At 34.2% G+C, this 16,681-nt stretch overlaps 2 protein-coding genes and 1 non-coding gene across 6 annotated transcripts; 2 read left to right on the forward strand and 1 right to left on the reverse strand.

The window, feature by feature from the left end:
* The first annotated feature begins 831 nt into the window (after positions 1 to 831).
* On the forward strand, positions 832 to 917 carry TRNAM-CAU (transfer RNA methionine (anticodon CAU)). Its single transcript is given in 2 exon segments — positions 832 to 869; positions 882 to 917. It is a non-coding gene; the product is annotated as a tRNA-Met (tRNA).
* A 2,468-nt stretch (positions 918 to 3,385) lies between these two features.
* Positions 3,386 to 6,658, forward strand: LOC18608331 (Galactose oxidase/kelch repeat superfamily protein). Of its 2 annotated transcripts, none has more exons than XM_007042959.3 (2): positions 3,386 to 3,541; positions 4,889 to 6,658. In XM_007042959.3, the coding sequence occupies exon 2, from the start codon at positions 4,998 to 5,000 to the stop codon at positions 6,426 to 6,428; it is 1,431 nt and encodes a 476-aa protein (XP_007043021.1). In that variant the 5' UTR covers positions 3,386 to 3,541; positions 4,889 to 4,997; the 3' UTR covers positions 6,429 to 6,658. The 2 variants fall into 2 exon arrangements, with proteins under 2 accessions (XP_007043021.1, XP_017971175.1); XM_018115686.2 differs by having other exon boundaries at positions 3,411 to 3,541; positions 4,857 to 6,658.
* Positions 6,659 to 6,937: 279 nt separating this feature from the next.
* LOC18608332 (aminotransferase ALD1, chloroplastic-like) lies at positions 6,938 to 15,527 on the reverse strand. Of its 3 annotated transcripts, XM_007042960.3 has the most exons (11): positions 12,829 to 15,275; positions 12,570 to 12,682; positions 12,439 to 12,464; positions 12,248 to 12,315; positions 11,673 to 11,789; positions 10,891 to 10,953; positions 10,295 to 10,399; positions 10,122 to 10,172; positions 8,983 to 9,303; positions 8,118 to 8,324; positions 6,938 to 7,554 (listed from the first exon to the last, which is right to left on the reverse strand). In XM_007042960.3, exons 2-11 carry the CDS (start codon positions 12,638 to 12,640, stop codon positions 7,183 to 7,185), a joined length of 1,401 nt encoding a protein of 466 aa, XP_007043022.2. In that variant the 5' UTR covers positions 12,641 to 12,682; positions 12,829 to 15,275; the 3' UTR covers positions 6,938 to 7,182. The 3 variants fall into 3 exon arrangements, with proteins under 3 accessions (XP_007043022.2, XP_007043023.2, XP_017971176.1); XM_007042961.3 differs by having other exon boundaries at positions 6,938 to 7,515; positions 12,570 to 15,270; XM_018115687.2 differs by lacking the exons at positions 12,248 to 12,315; positions 12,439 to 12,464; positions 12,570 to 12,682; positions 12,829 to 15,275 and adding an exon at positions 15,303 to 15,527.
* Between the last annotated feature and the right edge of the window lie 1,154 nt (positions 15,528 to 16,681).

Here is a 16,681-nt window from a genome sequence, read left to right on the forward strand (position 1 = left end):
ACTCTTGGGCAACTACAATATATAGATGGTTAGGATTGATTGAAAGGAAAATCCTGAGAATTATTAGCGGAATTGCATCATCAGCAGTAAATAATATTCCCATTGTTGAACAACTGCGATAGTTTCTTTCTTCCCAAAAATCACAGAAAAGAAAATTATGTTTAATTATGGTATTGTCGGGCCAATTATTTTGTGGGAGACAAGAAGGTGTAGCTAGCCTGTTCTGTTTCAAACCATCCTGTAGTACAGCATGTTGAGAAATAATGATAAAATTAGTATTGAAAAGATTAGTTAGTAAGAGAGAAGAGCCAATGTGCTGTACAATAAAGAAGGTTGGCAAAAGAACAGAGGAACAAGAGGGAAATTTCAGTTAAAGTGGCAGAAGGGGATACAATAAATGAGTTTACCAAGGTAAGACTGCGACCACAGAGCTGGTAACAACTAACATTTTCAGACCTGTTCTCTACTCTTGTCAATCTCCCTTTCTCTCCAGTGCTGGTGCCCTGTCCATCTGTCTTGAGTGTGTCTCATAAGAGCATTGTTTTAAATACTTGAATTGACCTGCCAAAGTGCCAATGCCGTTGTTTCTCAAAGTAAACCTTGAGTAAATGTCTCAATCTACCGGGTTGAAGTAGAAAAGGCGCAAAAAAACAATGCAATATGAATGTCTCAATCTTACAGCAAAATGAATGTGGTTTGGTTGCTCCATTATAAATTCTACTGTGTTTTATTCAATTTGAATTAGGTAGCAAAATGAAGTAGTCTACCAGCTGATTTTACAATCTTCAGAATCTTAGGAAAGCTAATTGTGTCACCACCTCTTCCATTGCCGGGGTGGTGGCGCAGTTGGCTAGCGCGTAGGTCTCATAGCTTCTTGAGTGATCCTGAGGTCGAGAGTTCGAGCCTCTCTCACCCCATACTGTTGTTTTCCTCTTTAACTTGTTTAATTTTTCTTTTTAGAAGATGACCTAAACTTAACTCCATGCAACATCCGCTGCTTTACAACTCCAAGTCACAAGTTTTTAGATCCTTTACTGATTCACTTTTTCTCATGCTGTCAAGTCAAGGGTGGGAGAGTGGTAGATAAGATACAACGTGCATTATTAAATTATTCCCAAAAAAACAAAAATGGGTAGATATAAATGGGCCCATGTTTGCCTAATGATTAGCCCATGAGTAGTTTTGTTTAACTACCAGTACTGGGAATGCCATGTGAAATAGTGTGTCCCTCACTCTCTTTTGCCCTTCTTAAATTCCCTCACCAACAGCTCCATGCTATCCAGATGAAACAGCTTCATTCACGACCCCCCAAAATTGTCAGAAACAAGGACCACCCTAGCTACCCCTTTGTGCCCTCCATCCATGAGCCAACCCGGTTTCTGTGAAACATACGGCTAACTTGCTCTAACCCAAGGGCCAAGACAAAGTGAAAGCAAGGGTGCTAAAGTCCAAAGACATCATATTTATCGTATATTATTTCTTCCAAATATGCATATCAATATGTACCTTATAAAGATTCTTACAATTGGACAAGCATAATCATAATATAATGGACTGAAATTATGCCTAAACTTTCTTAATCTTTTGAAAGTTACGATTTTAGCCTTGTAGAATATCTAAGGAACTTGATCATTTCAATCCATTGACCATTTGATCAATAATTGTTGGCAATGGCAAGCCATAGTAAGTAGTAAAAGAGTTCTTTTTTTATTTTATTTTTTTGGGGGGGAGGTGATTGGCACCAAAATACTGGAAACCATCATTTTAATTCATTTTAGCACTCTTATTTTATGCCTCACTATTGATACTTATATATATTATTTCATTTATTTAACTCTATTTTCAGCAATAAATACAAGAAGAAGACTCCTCCCATTTGAAGGAAGGAATATGAGTAATTTGGGCCAACCGGATGACTGAGGTCAAGCCCAAAAGCCTCAAATTTTGTAAAACTTTGCTCCTTTTCTATAGTCTTTCTTGGCAAACAAGCCTTGAGCTTTCAAGTCCACCTTTATTCCTTTAAAGTAAGTGGGCCTAATTTTGTACTCGTGATTAAATAACCCTAAACCCTAGATTAGTTTTAATTAGTTCGAATTTCAATACCATAGATTTCAATCTTCTGGAAAAGAAAATACATACACTAAAGAAACAAATTATAGTTAGAAGAAAATTGTAGTTGCAAAAGTAAATAGTTGAATTATACAATTAGTCTCTGTACTTTGGTAAAGTAGTAAATTTAATATTTATACAATAATTTATAAAAATTAAATCTCTGTAATTTTTTAAAATTAATAATGTCAATTTAATTGTTAACAGTATTAAATTTTTTTAATTGTTTATAATGATATAAATTTTTTTTATTGATGTGACATTAAATATGATGATGTAACTTTTTTTATTTATTTCACAATATTCTTTTCACTACTTCAAATTATATAACATAAAAATTTATGTTTATTTTCTAATTAACTTATATTAGATAATTCCCCGTCTACACTTATATAATTCATTTCATTATTTGGTCACATCATATCAACACTACTATTATATCATTTGTGAAATATCATATTATTATTATCCTATCATTAAATTCAATATCATATCAAAAAAAATATCATGTCATATAAGCAAACTCTTTATCAACATAAATAACAAAAAAAATTTTAATACATTGAATTTATATTATTAATATTAAAAAATATAAAAATTTAATTTTTACAAATTATTATATAGACATTAAATTCATTATTTAGATAGAGTATTGAGACTATTTGAATAATTTGATCAAAATAAACACAAGATTTTGCATGATTTTATAAGAGTAATATGTTTTATTATAATTTATTAAAATAAAACAGACTATAACAAAAATTAACTAAAACAAGTTTTTTAAGCAAAAATAAATTAATTTACGACGTACATTACAAAGTCATGACAAAAAAATTGAGTAGTCTTTGTAAATGTGGTTCAAGGGAAGATAATGAAGTTACTAGTTTACTTTACTAGTTTGACAAATAATTAGATTTATCACAAACCAAATAGAAATACGCAAAAAGACAAGTCAGGATTAGCTTTATTAAGGTTTAATAGGAAAATGAAGCATAAGAAGGACAAAATAGAATACCATAGTTCTATTTACAAACACAATTAGTAAATTAAATCATAATTGGAAATCAACAATTAATTGCTTACTCGTTAATAATAAAACAACAAAAAGGCAAAATATATTGACGTTGACGAAGAAAGAGGAGGGCAATCTTCTTTCTTCTTTTTTTATTTTTTATTTTTCTCTATTATTTTATTATAGTCATTAGTCTTATAAATTATAATTATCTTTGGGGTTAAGTGACGTTTAGAAGGTGATCTGGGCAGATGCTTTATGTTAAAGTAAAATATAAAATCTCTGGAATAAAATAAAATAAGACGAATCCTAAATTAAATTAACACGAAAAAGGAAAAGAATATAAGGTTGTTCACGCATAACATGCGAAGCTCTGTCTCCTCGTCTTCTCGGTCTCCTCGTCTTTCCGCAAAGATTCAGGTTTCTTTATCACTGTTCTCCGTCTTGATTTGTTTTCTTTACTTTTCTTTTCTTTTTTTTTTGTGAAATTGCTCTTTTAGCTTAGTTTTCGGGGGATTCGACTTCTTATGAAATTGAAGCCGTTTCATTGGAAAGTTTGTCACTTGGTATAAACAGAGTGGTGGGTTTCAAAAGAATGGCCGTGATTGTTTCATTTATTCTTCAACTCGTTTCACTGGCGTTCAATTAATTTCAGATAAATGTTTTACTTCATTTAGCTGATTTTTTATTCTCTTCTTTTAAATTACTGCAGTTCTTGTTAATTAATTGAGAATTTATGTGAAGAACCCATGTTGAATTGTTGTTATCATTTGTGGATTTGGGTATTTTGTTTTCTTAGTGCTCAAATTATTGAACTTTTTATTTTGACTTTATTTGGTTGCTGAGAAAAATTAAGGATAAGTCACGAAGTTAAATTTTGTATATTTTCTTTGCTATTTACTTTGATTTTGGGGAACTTATAGAGAGAAGATGTGCTGATCTATTGAATTATGAGGAAAACCTTACAAAAACCTAGACCTGCCCATTTCTTGATGAATATTCGTTCTGACACTCCTACCTGACTTCGTGCAACATAGGTTCTAATTGGCTTTATTTTCACAAATTAAGAAAAGGGTAACCGTTTTTGAGAGTCTCTGAGAACTCTTAAAGTTATCCTTGAAGTTATCCTTGTTCTCCCTGTTGAAGGTATCTTGGAAGTTAATAAAGAGTGCCTTTGCTTATACTTTTCTGGTACAATGTTGTTGCATTTCTTATCTTTGCTTTATGATGAGGGTGCGTGAGACCAGCGGTAAAATAGCTGGTGATTGCAGAGGTGTATTGGGAGAGATTGAAATGAGACCATCTTGATACTAAGCTGAGAAATTGTTCCTGATGTTATTTAAATTTAAGAGTTATCTTATCTAACTGGGAATAATACTATTCTATTTCTCAGCTTTATGGTAAAGGCAGAATCTCTTTTTGCTCATTTCTTTTCTTAGTAAACTTTCCAATTGTACATGAGGCATTCCAGTTTCTTTTTCTCCTTAGACAACTTGCAAGGGGTATGGTATCTCCCCCTTCTTTTCTTTAGAGATTCCAATTCTATAGATGATGGTTAGAGGCTTCTGGTTTTTTTTTTTTTTTAATTTGGTGAATCAGATTGTTTGTTGATAATCTTCCTTCATATAGATGGTTGTACTGAAACTAAATTGCATTGCCCCTAGTCCATGCTGTTGGCCTTTTAATTCAACTTTGACATCTTCCATTTTACCTTGTTTTTTTGTTCTGACCTCAGAAACATGATAGAGCCTTGATGGTTTTGAGCAGGTTCGTGTAGAAAGTTGGATGTTTTTGGTGTTGATTAAAATCTCTAGCTCTCAAAGGTTGGATCTTTCTGGAATTGATATATTAATATATTGCAATCAATAAGATATTGATGGGGGCGTTATTAAGCCTAAACAGTTCCAGGGCTGGAATGAGTGAGCCCTTTGAGGTTTCCCAAAATGAAACATGCAAGAGGCAGAAGTTGTCATCCTGTTTTTGTGAGGAGAACCCAAGATTGATTCCCAGTCTTCCCGATGAGATATCCTATCAGATTCTTGCCAGAATTCCAAGGATTTATTACTTGAACATGAGGTTAGTTTCTCGAGCCTGGAAAGCTGCCATCATGAATACTGAACTTTTCAATATAAGGAAAGAACTTGGAACAACAGAGGAATGGCTCTATATATTGACTAAGGTTGAAGGTGACAAGCTTTTGTGGTATGCTTTGGATCCTCTGTCAAGAAGATGGCAGAGGTTGCCGCTGATGCCCAATGTTTCTATTGAAGACGGATCCAGGAAAGGTTTAGCTAGCCTTAGAATGTGGAATGTGGTGGGCTCGAGCATAAAAATTGCAGATGTCATAAGGGGTTGGCTTGGGAGAAAGGATGCATTGGACAGAATGCCATTCTGTGGGTGCGCCATTAGTGCTGTTGATGGCTGCCTTTATGTGTTAGGAGGATTCTCTAGAGCTTCAGCCCTGAGGTGTGTTTGGCAGTATAATCCAGTTCTAAATTTGTGGAGTGAAATAAGTCCAATGTCAATTGGTAGAGCCTATTGTAAGACTGGCATCTTATGTAATAAGCTATATGTTGTTGGAGGGGTTACCAGGGGTCGTGGTGGATTAACTCCACTTCAGTCTGCTGAAGTATTTGATCCTCATACTGGTATATGGTCTCAAATACCAAGCATGCCATTTTCAAAAGCTCAGGTTCTACCCACTGTCTTTCTGGCTGATCTACTCAAACCCATTGCCACAGGAATGACATCATATAGGGGAAGGTTATTTGTACCTCAGAGTTTATATTGTTGGCCATTTTTTGTTGATGTTGGAGGGGAGGTGTATGATCCAGAGGTAAATTCATGGGTTGAAATGCCAGTGGGCATGGGTGAGGGTTGGCCTGCAAGACAGGCAGGAACAAAATTGAGTGTCACTGTTGATGGTGAGTTGTATGCACTTGATCCATCTAGTTCTCCCGAAAGTGCTAGGATCAAGGTGTATGATCACCAAGATGATGCTTGGAAAGTTGCAGTAGGAGAGGTCCCCATTCCTCACGTTACTGAGTCAGAGTCTCCCTGTTTGCTTGCTGGTTTACTAGGAAAGCTTCATGTGATTACCAGAGATGCCAATAACATCTCGATCCTGCAGACTGATGTGCAAAACCATCTTACTTCCCTACCTTCAACTACATCGGGTGACTCCTCTTGTGTGCATGCTATGTCTGCAGAATCTGCACCAGCAATCGGAACAAATCTTTGGAGGGTTATTGCCACAAGGATGGCTGAATCTTCTGAACTAGTGAGTTGTCAGACCCTCAATATCTAGTGCCATCATGAGGGTGCTAAGGGATCTGAGTCGGCATCAACTTTCCAGACATTGGTCGATACAATTATTCTGTTGTGTTTCAGTTGCCCTTATTTGATTTACCAAAAAGGTTGATTTAGCAAGCAGCCCGTTGAAATTGGGATTTATGTAAGTTATAAACCTTCTCTTATATCCTCGTATAATGTAAAGAATTCAAATTTTCTTAAAGCTGGAAAGCATGATAGCTCAAATTATCATCTTGTTTTATCACTAGATATAATGAATTGCTTCTTTTCTAATATCGAAGTGACAGCACAGGATATCCAATTCTCCTTATGATAACTGTGTGAGAATGACACTATTCAAGTATTTACGTGACGTACGCCAGTGATGTTGCTAGTGACCCGTTACTAACTGTGAGTTGTAAAGGGTCTACAATGATTCTGTTATTGCTAGAATTACGTGGGCTACTGCATTTTTCGCCACTTGGGAGTTGGAAATTGGTATCAAAACCCAATTTATGCAACACATTGAAAAGAAATACAAGATTATGGATATATGCTCCTCTTAGAATAGCTTGAGTTACAGCATGACACCAGCAGGCAATGATTACAGAAAGGATGACAAGAAGATTATTATCTAAGCAATTTGTAACAATTGAAAATCAGTCCATAGCGGCTTCATCCAAATCACACAGTAGTGCACTTGCACACCAGGTTATTATTTATTTTACATAATAATTATACCATCAGAGAGTCTGGCAGTTGAAACCGCTTCACTCTTTATTCTCAACCGAGTTAAAAAGGGCTTTTTCATTCGAGATTAGTTTCTCCAGCCTCCATGATGCTTCCATGATGCGCTCTCTTTGCCCAAAAGCACTGACTCTGATGTACTCTGCACCACCAGGACCAAAGCCAGATCCGGGTACTGTTATTATATGAGTCTTCTCAAGAATTTCTGCAAATACATTCCATGATTTTAAACCCGGAAAATGCACCCAAACATACGGTGCATTTACACCACCATAAGCCTTCAGACCAAGAGAGGCAAAAGTGTTTACTAATATCTTCGTGTTCTCCTTGTAGTAGTCAATAACTGAACATATAGCCTGAGAATTTTCCAAAAGACATTCAGTGGTCCTGTTCCTCTAGGTCAAGATTAATATTTGAGAAGTTAGAATAGCACCACATCACGGGGTAGACTAGTCTCGTGTTAGACTTGCATGTCAAATTATATCAACTGTTAAATGTTAACAAACACAACATACTATGTACAAAAGCAGGTTGATAAAGAACTGTTTCGGATTAAAGTTTTCTACAATTCATCGAAATATAAGCAGTAAACTCCAACAAGGTAACTTTCCTATAACAAATTTCTGTCAAACTAAGTCTTGAGCTAATAACTGACGAGAGAAAACACTGCCATTAGACTTAACTGTAGGCATTTCAACAGAACAAACTACAAGTTGGCCCTTATGAACTTCCTCAAACAGTCTCAATTAACTGGTATAATCTTCATTATATTGTGGAAGATCTTGATGTGACCAAGGTGGTTATTAGAAAAGATATTGAATCCATTACTATCATGAAACATGCCTATGAATGTAAGCACAACTACCAGTATACCCTCATAATACAGATTTGATGTCAAAGCTGAATGTTTACTATGTGTAATGTTTTCTTTGATTAATTTCTTGTATTTAAAACTTACCTGGAAACCTTCTGAAGAGAGGCATGCTAGTCCACCAGCCTGAGCTATGTTGGATGCTCCATTGAAGCAGGTGCATACAATGCGATTGAAGTCATTTATGACAGGAAACCCACTTGAAAACAAGAGTTCTTCAGGGACCACAGTCCAACCAAGACGAACTCCCGTGAACCCAGCAAATTTAGAGAATGATGAAATTTCAATTGCAACCTGAGGAAATTCACAAAGCTACATAAATTGATATGCTATGCTTCACGAAGCAAATTCACAAACTATTATATTGTTTGAGAAATATCTCCCTCTCTCAATAGAAAGTATATCTATGTATCTGAAAGAGCATGAGAGAATGAATTTAAAATTCACTTTCCCATCTAGGTATTTCAAATTTATTATTTAATATCCAGCAAATCAATAGATTTGATGTATAACCATGAAATTCATGTTTCATGAACTCTATCACACAATTATACTAATATGAAAACCCAACCCTCTTTAAATTCAAGTTCCCAAACTCAACCTAAAGCCATGCATTCCAGAAAATGGTGACAATCAGTTCTGACAAGCTGCCATAAGCAACTTTATCAGGTGCACTTAACAGTCCCAAAATGAAGGGATTCTGCTCCAATTTATCATTTTCTATCTACCATTTCCATGTACTGATCATTAGCCAAAGCTTTGAAGTTATGGTAGTCAAATAAATGTTGACTGGTCTCTAGCATTTAGTTCCAATTCGTTAGATCTTCATCTATCAAAAGCCAAAAGATCCAAATGACTTGGTTATCTCTCAAATATAGAACCATTTACAACTTTCAGTTACATCAGACAAAACACGAATTTTTCTTAGCTCGATGACATGTCAGCAACTTACCTCTTTGGCACCAGGAATTTCAAAGATTGATTTAGGACTGTCATCAGTAATATACGCTGCATAAGCAGAGTCAAAAATAATAATTGATCCATTATCCCTTGCAAACTCTACAAGCTGCTGTAATTGCTTCCTTGTTGCTGCATGACCTGTGGGATTATTTGGGGAGCAAAAGAAGATTATATCTGTTCTTGGAGTGGTTGTTAAATCAGGGAAAAAATTATTTTCAGGTCCACACTGCATGTATACAATGTTCTGGTACTTCCCAGTTTTGTCTTGAAAATCACCAGCCTGGCCGATAATAACACTTGAATCTATATAAGCCTGTTGCAAAACACATCTTCCATCTTAAATATTACAGCTCTGATACAAATCTGTTGTAAATCATTGCAAAAGCCAAATATGATCAATTATCAGTCAATGACAAGGTCTGTTGTTATTACACAAAATTGTACAGACATGTGACAAAAGCAAATTTTCAGGCATTAATCAAAGAAATTTGTATAGGTTAACGAAGAATATGTATGACAAAACTAGGCAACATATTTCATCAAAATGTTACTGTAAGCATTTCTCCTTCAGCACAACAAATTATCACCCCGACATCTTCCCAGAGTTTCCTATATAGTTTCCAATAACAGATTTCATAAGAAGTAGATCTCTATGCACAAATTATTTAAAGCAAAATAAGGTAATTTATCTGAAGTATTTAACTCTTAATTTTCCTTTTTTTGATTAAATTAAGAAGCTTACTTCAGTGTGAAGGGATTAAAGGAAGAAAACGGTATAGACATTGCAAAAAGTATGATGATGATAGGCGCAACTAAATTGTGATAAGTACACTAGTACAGTTCCTGTACTGCCAAAGATTTGGGCAAAATACTAATTTATTTCCATGAAAAATGAGTTTTCTTACATGTAGTGATATTTTTAATCTGCATATGCAAACTCCAAATATCACAACAATATAAAATGTCTTTGAAATTAGGAGCAAAATAACAAAGACGTGGAATAATTATTTATTACTATGTTTATTAGTTATATCCATATTCAGTTTTCTAAAGTTATTTTTTGCTATTAGACAAGCAATGGTATAAAATAATTAATAAATGGTTAAACAGAGAGAAGCATCATAATGTCACCGGAAAAGATGGATCCTGCACGGCTATTGTCACTTTTGAACCTAGAAGCAGCTGCAATATAGAAAGAGATGAGCATTTTAGTATTTTTAACACAAGAACTTCTGCAGGTTAGTCCCTGTTGTAACATTAAAACAAAGGGGACAAAAGGATATAATCTTCTATGAAAGGATAACCTGAAGGCGGGAAATATCACACTGAGAACCATCTGATACAAAAACTTCCTGGTCTCTTATCAGTACATTTTTGTAGAATGTTTCTGCAATTGCTTTCCTCAATACCTGTTACCAAACACGGAAGTTAATATCTAGAAGTTTACCCAATAACAGTTGCTTAAAAAATCACCCCTACTAAAGAACAATAAGATAAACAGAACCAGCTAACCAAAGAAACTTGAAGCTCACACATCTTAAGGAAATTCAGTATATTTGAGCAGTGTAGCTTTTTATCTTACACAAATAAACATCATTTTGTTTCAAAACAGTATATTCATAATTTTCACTAGAAGCTGGATAATTAACTAATTAATCCACTGATTATCCCAGCTAGGCTCATAAAACTAATTTAATACAGAAAGAGTCACTTAAGACATACTACCGGTAAAATACTAAACATGAGTTGCATTCAAAGAAACATTAGCATCCAAGAATCTCATAATTAACGGCTGTAACAGATATATTAAACTTTGAGAAATGAATTCAATACAGTAATCAGCTAATAAACAAGTCTTCTTTACAATAAACCAAAACAGGTGAAACAAACACCAACATACCTGATTCCCTTGCTCAGCTCCATACCCTCTATAACCTTCAGCAGTTGAAAGGGCATGTGCATACTGCAAAATAACATAGAACTGAAATATTTATTTCTCAACAAAATGATGCAACCTTTATTTTCTCCTGTCACAGAGACAGACATTGGGTTATTCATTACCTAAATCCCTGTAAGTAATGTAAAAAATGGTAAGAAATAAAGAAGGGAGAGGAAGGGAGAGATGGAAGAAAGCATATTTTCAGAGTATCACATACCTTAGAACATATTATATCTTCCCTGAATGAAAATCAACCATTGACTTTCAAAAAAATAACATTAAATTGAGGATATTCTTATTTTTTTTTTCCTTGCAGATGATGCCCTAGGTACAAAACATTTTCTGAAAGAGGTGCTAATGTCATTAACTCTTTATTATTAACAGCTCTCTTCAGTCTTCAAGCTAAAATTAAGGACAGAATGATGACTCTCAAGCATGTTATTTCTGAAGAGACTACCAAAATATACCGATAGATGCAGAAAACATTTCAAATGTAAAGTCAAAAAATTTACAGAGAGAAATAATGGCTTTGAACAAGTTTGGTTGCACTGAGATGAACCCTGAATTAGACCTCAACCAACTAGCAAACCAATCAACCTTAACAGCATATGTTTGGAAAGTTTTGTTGAAGTTAATGTTAACATAGGCCTGTTTCATCCAGGTTCATATCTTGATTCTCAACTCTAAAAAACTGTAGAAACACAAATCATAAAACAGATTGGAATTTAGATGGTAAGACTTACATTAGCCATGCTAAGGCTAATTTTCTCAGGAATGGGCTCAGTGGTATCACCAATCCCAAGGCTAATCACTTTTGCACTTGGGTACTTATCCAGGTGCTGGAGCTCCCGCTTTGAAATCTGGTTCCAATCCAGTAACAAGCAATAGCAGCAACAAATGATAAAATATTAGGCCATTAACCAAGAGAAAATCCAAGCAGTGGTAATTTTAAAATTAGTAAAGAAATAGATAAAAAGCTTGATAGAATGGATGTAACTGAGAGCCCAGCTAAGAAGGCAACAACATTCTGTTCTTCAAGAATCAATTTGATAAAAAAAAACTATAATTTCAAATTAAAAAAAAAGGATTTGCAGTGTAAAATACAAAAGGTCCATCACCAGTGACAAAAGTAGGGCTATAAGTTTTCTCCACTCTTTTTATTGAAGTACCACTATGCAAAAGAAAAAAAAAACAAAGGAATACTTATGGGATCATAAAGCTCATCTCTGAGGACAAAGCTAAAATGTCAAATTTGAAAGAACAGACAACCTAAAATCCTAGGAGAAAGGATGTAAGCATATGAGATTATAAGGATAACCTCAGGAAACAAATAGTTATTTTGCAGCTTTTCCAAGTTTACATTGCGGGGCACATTTGTGCAATGACCTGTAATCACACAAGTTAAACAGTTCACACTAAATTTGAGGCTAAAGAAACCTTAATAAGAATTTGAAAAAAAAAAAAACAACTAAAACTTGACTTTTAACAAATGCAATTCTTGGCACATACCATTTCCCTGCTTTTGAACTCCCAAACTGCATGCCAGTCAGTAAACAATGACACAATTTAGTGAGTGCAAAGCATAAAATATTAGCATAAGATCTGTGAAAAGTTTTATCGATATGTCCAAGATCAGATACCTGGCCTGGACCATCTTAGGCTGCAAGGAAATTCCAGAGGCCATAGAGCAGCAAGCTAATAGCTTGTACATTTTGGTTTTGAATGCTTTGCACAAGCTCTTCTAATGTTATTGCTTTGGTTTGGAATGAGTAGTAAGAATGCAACCCATCCGCATTAACAAATATATAGACCCACACCACAGTCAAACAGCAAAAAGTTTCCATAATAAGCTATATGTCACCCTCAACCTCGATTTATTAAAGATCTCAAGGAGATTACCCATGCAGAAGTCAGTGCTTGGAAGAATCTGGATTTATTAAAGATATCAAGGAGGTGATGCATGCAAAAGTCAGTCCTTGGAAGAAGACGCATGTGAAGTCGATCATTTCACACCAGATGTCATTGTTCAGAGCTTTTCATTTGTTGATAATAGTGGTTGGACTAGTGCAGGCATTGATGTTTTAATAGTAATATAACCAAGAGTGAGAGGTCTATTTTCCACAATTTCACCTAATGTCTTCCTTTATTCCTTTTTCTCCATTTGCGTGATGCTCTTTACATCTATGGTATAAGGAAAATGGATCAAGTTTTCACTTTACATGGCATTTGCAATGCGTAAAAGCATCTCAATACCTTTTAAAAGGGAAAAGAAGCTCTACTAGTTTATTTGAAACACTTTGAAAAGACCATCAATTCCTGTTTGTCAATGAAAGCTCTCTCTTCCATTGCCGGTCACTCAAGCTGTGCTAGCTTATACAAGATGCCCCGTATATGTAGTCTAGTCAAAAAAGTATTCCTATATAGAGAAATATAAATCAACCCCTAATAGCTATAGCTTGTACATTTTGGCTATAGACATGTTGCACAAAGACAAGCTATCACTCCTCTAATCTTCTTGCTTTAACATTAAAGGTGTAGTAACAAGAATTGCTATCCATCTGTATTGACAAATATATAGACTCATACCACAGTCAATCAACAATCTAAAACTTTACACTATACGAGATATTGCACCCTGAACCTGGATTTATCACGGATAACATCGGGGTGACCCATGCAGAAGTCAGTCCTTGGATGAAGACACATCTTAAGTCGATCATTTCAAACCAGATCTCAATGTTCAGGGCTTTTCATTTCTAGATAGTAGTTGTTGGACTACATCATGCATTGATCTTTTAATAGTAATTTCGCAAAGAGTGATAGGTCTATTTTTCACAGCTTCACCTACATCCTCCTTTATTCCTTTTCCTCATTTTGCGTGATGCTCTTGACTTCTGTCGTACTAGGAAAATGGATACCAATTTTTCCTTGATGTTGAATTTGAAATCATTGAAGTGCTGCCATCTCAGGGAAGGCAAAATATACCAGTCTAAATCAAATGTTCTGAAAAGAACATATATTTCTGGTCTGTCAATGGGAGCTTTCATTTCAGCGATCATCACTCAGAAGCCTAGAAGCTGTGCAGTCTTATCCATGATACCCGCAGGTGTAGTCTAGCCTTCAAAATTCATTCCTACATGAGAGAAAGACAAGCTAATCCAAAAAGATTTAAGGCACAACGTTTTACCCTGTCATTCTAACTTTCCCTAGCATTGGCCTGCTTCTGCTCACCACAACAAAGCTGCCAATAGAATTGACCATTAAAACATCACATGCAAAGGGCAGCTTGAAAACACTGGACCTTTAGAACTTGATTGCTTTGCCACGTGCTGGAAAAATTATCTCCACTTGTATGTTAAAGTAGCATAACCTAAATGCTTACTACAAGGATTGACTACATAGCAGATAAGGGTTCTTTATCCTCTTTGATAAGTCAAGTGAACATTTCCTCCGTCAGGTCTTGCATCACATATATGCATGTGCCATAAAAAAACCTTGACTTAAAAGTGCCTTGTCATTAAAATAAAACTGCATATCTGCTCCCACTATTTACTTGAGATGTAAAATTCTACGAATCTCCACTAGGAACCACAAAGTTCATTCCATGTTGAAAAATTCCAATCTAAACTTCATAAGTCCTCCAAAAGTTAAAATACCAATTTCTTGAAAGAAGATTCTTGCATGGCACGTAACAAATTCCGAGAAACTTCAAACAAACCAATCATCATATGCCACAAAACAAAGAATCCTGACTAAAAATGTCAACATATTCAAATGCAATTTAAACTCTACCCAAACTATTGTTGGAAAACAAAGCCATTTTGACTTCCACAAATATGATCAGCCCCATAATATTTATATCGAAACACTAAGCTGCATAACAACAAACTATATCGAAAATGACATCCCTATCGTATGAATAGTCTTTGCAAGAAAAGAATAAGTAAAGACCTAACTTCTCCCGCTACAAACAATGAATGCCAATATCTAATTTTTCGACATTAATATTTGTGAAACTTAATAGTCCTTGACATGGAAGAATAATAAATTAGCGTTTGACAGAACATGGAAACACGACAAGTCAAAGAACACCCCCAGAACCAAGAACGTTTCAGAGCAATAGGTTTTGGACCTTTAGATTTTATTTATATTAATTTGAATCAAAGCATTTCTTAATGGACAAAATTGAATCAAACAAATCAAGAAAGAAAGATGGAATAGTCAAAAAATACAAGATAGGAACAAAACTGATACGACGGGGGAAATAATGGTAAGGAAAAACGAAAACAACTTAGCACCTAACACTGTAAATTGTAAACCTGGAAAGCATTGGGCAAAAGGACAAGGAAAAACTTAAGATAAAGACATTTCACCCGCGTTCTCAGTGTTTTTTTCCCTCCATGCTTTGTAATCATCTGCCACTTTCCAACCCCAAATAATCTTCCATAAAAAGGTGAAGCTGTCTTTCGAGCTAAGGCCATGATTTTCCAAATTTCCAAAGTGGGTTCTTGGAAAATAAAATAAAATAAAAGAGTCGGGTTCTTCTCGGGTTGATCTCACAAATAATTTTTCACTCTTTGGGTTCTTGTCGGGTCTGGACATTGCAGGCATTCTAATACGAGTCACTCTCACTGCTTTTCTTCCTCTTTTTTTTTTTTAGTATTTTAATATATAAAATATATTTTTTAGGAAAAAAATTCATGTAATATATTTATGCTCTAAATGAATGAGTTAGTATTTTACGAAATTTGACAAATTCTTTTAATTCTTAAAAAACAATTGACTCAATTATTGGCTTAATTTATCAATTAAATCTTCCTGGTCTGCTAGTGTATCACCCCTGATTGTCTACTTGTATTTAACAACTATTGTAAATTGTAATATAATAAAATAAATCAGCTCTGCTTTTAAAAAGTGCTTTTAATTCCCATAAATGTTTAGATAGTTTATATTTACGTAATTACATTGATCATATAGCTTAACAACCTCCAATTTTATATTTCTTATCAACCTTTCTGTAGGTTCATACTTGCAAACAAACAAAATAATAATTATATAAATACATATACTTATTAAAATATATATATATATATATGCATATTAATTAATTAAAAAAAGTGTATTTCAGCAGAAACGGGAAAATGAAAAGAAAAAACAAAGACATATAAGGATTAATTTTCTTTGTCTAAACCCAGCCATCTATTTGGAATGACTGAATAGACCAATTTTCAAATACATGTGCTTTCCCAATATACAAATTCTTTAATAATAATAAATACATATGATTATTGGGTTTTGAGGCCCATGAATCAAATTGGGCTCTGCCAACTTAAGTGCCTTTTTATTATTTAGGCATTATTCGAACATGTAGGCTTGTTGTGGATTAGGTTTGGTATGGCTACTGCCAATCCAAATATATTCACGATAGGAAAGAAAATGACATAAATAAATAAGAGACAGGATAAAGCATACTAATCTATAAAAATATATAAGTTTGCATCCAAATGTTTGATTCAGGTGAATGTATCTCTTGTTTAAAATAAAAATATAAATAAGTTTATTATCAATAATTTACATAAAAAATAATGCAAACCATTATAAAAAAATTAATAAAGAAAATAATCAAATTTTGGACTTTACCCTGGTAGTTCATTTCATGTCCTAAAAGAGAAAAGAATCGTGATATTTCACATAATGTTGGCTTTGAGTAAGAAGAAATTAAGAATCAATGAGTAATCAATAATTAATTAAT

Source organism: Theobroma cacao, chromosome 2 (assembly GCF_053813885.1).
Source record: "Theobroma cacao isolate CCN51 chromosome 2, ASM5381388v1, whole genome shotgun sequence".
NCBI classification, from domain to species: Eukaryota; Viridiplantae; Streptophyta; class Magnoliopsida; order Malvales; family Malvaceae; genus Theobroma; species Theobroma cacao.

Coding starts and splice junctions, on each gene's coding strand:
- LOC18608331 (XM_007042959.3), top strand. CDS start 4,998: ATGGGGGCGTTATTAAGCCTAAACAGTTCCAGGGCTGGAATGAGTGAG.
- LOC18608332 (XM_007042960.3), bottom strand. CDS start 12,640: ATGTACAAGCTATTAGCTTGCTGCTCTATGGCCTCTGGAATTTCCTTG. Junction 11,790..12,247: donor ATAACTATTTGTTTCCTGAG/GTTATCCTTATA, acceptor GATTGGAACCAG/ATTTCAAAGCGGGAGCTCCA. Junction 9,304..10,121: donor TGCAGGATCCATCTTTTCCG/GTGACATTATGA, acceptor GTTTTGCAACAG/GCTTATATAGATTCAAGTGT.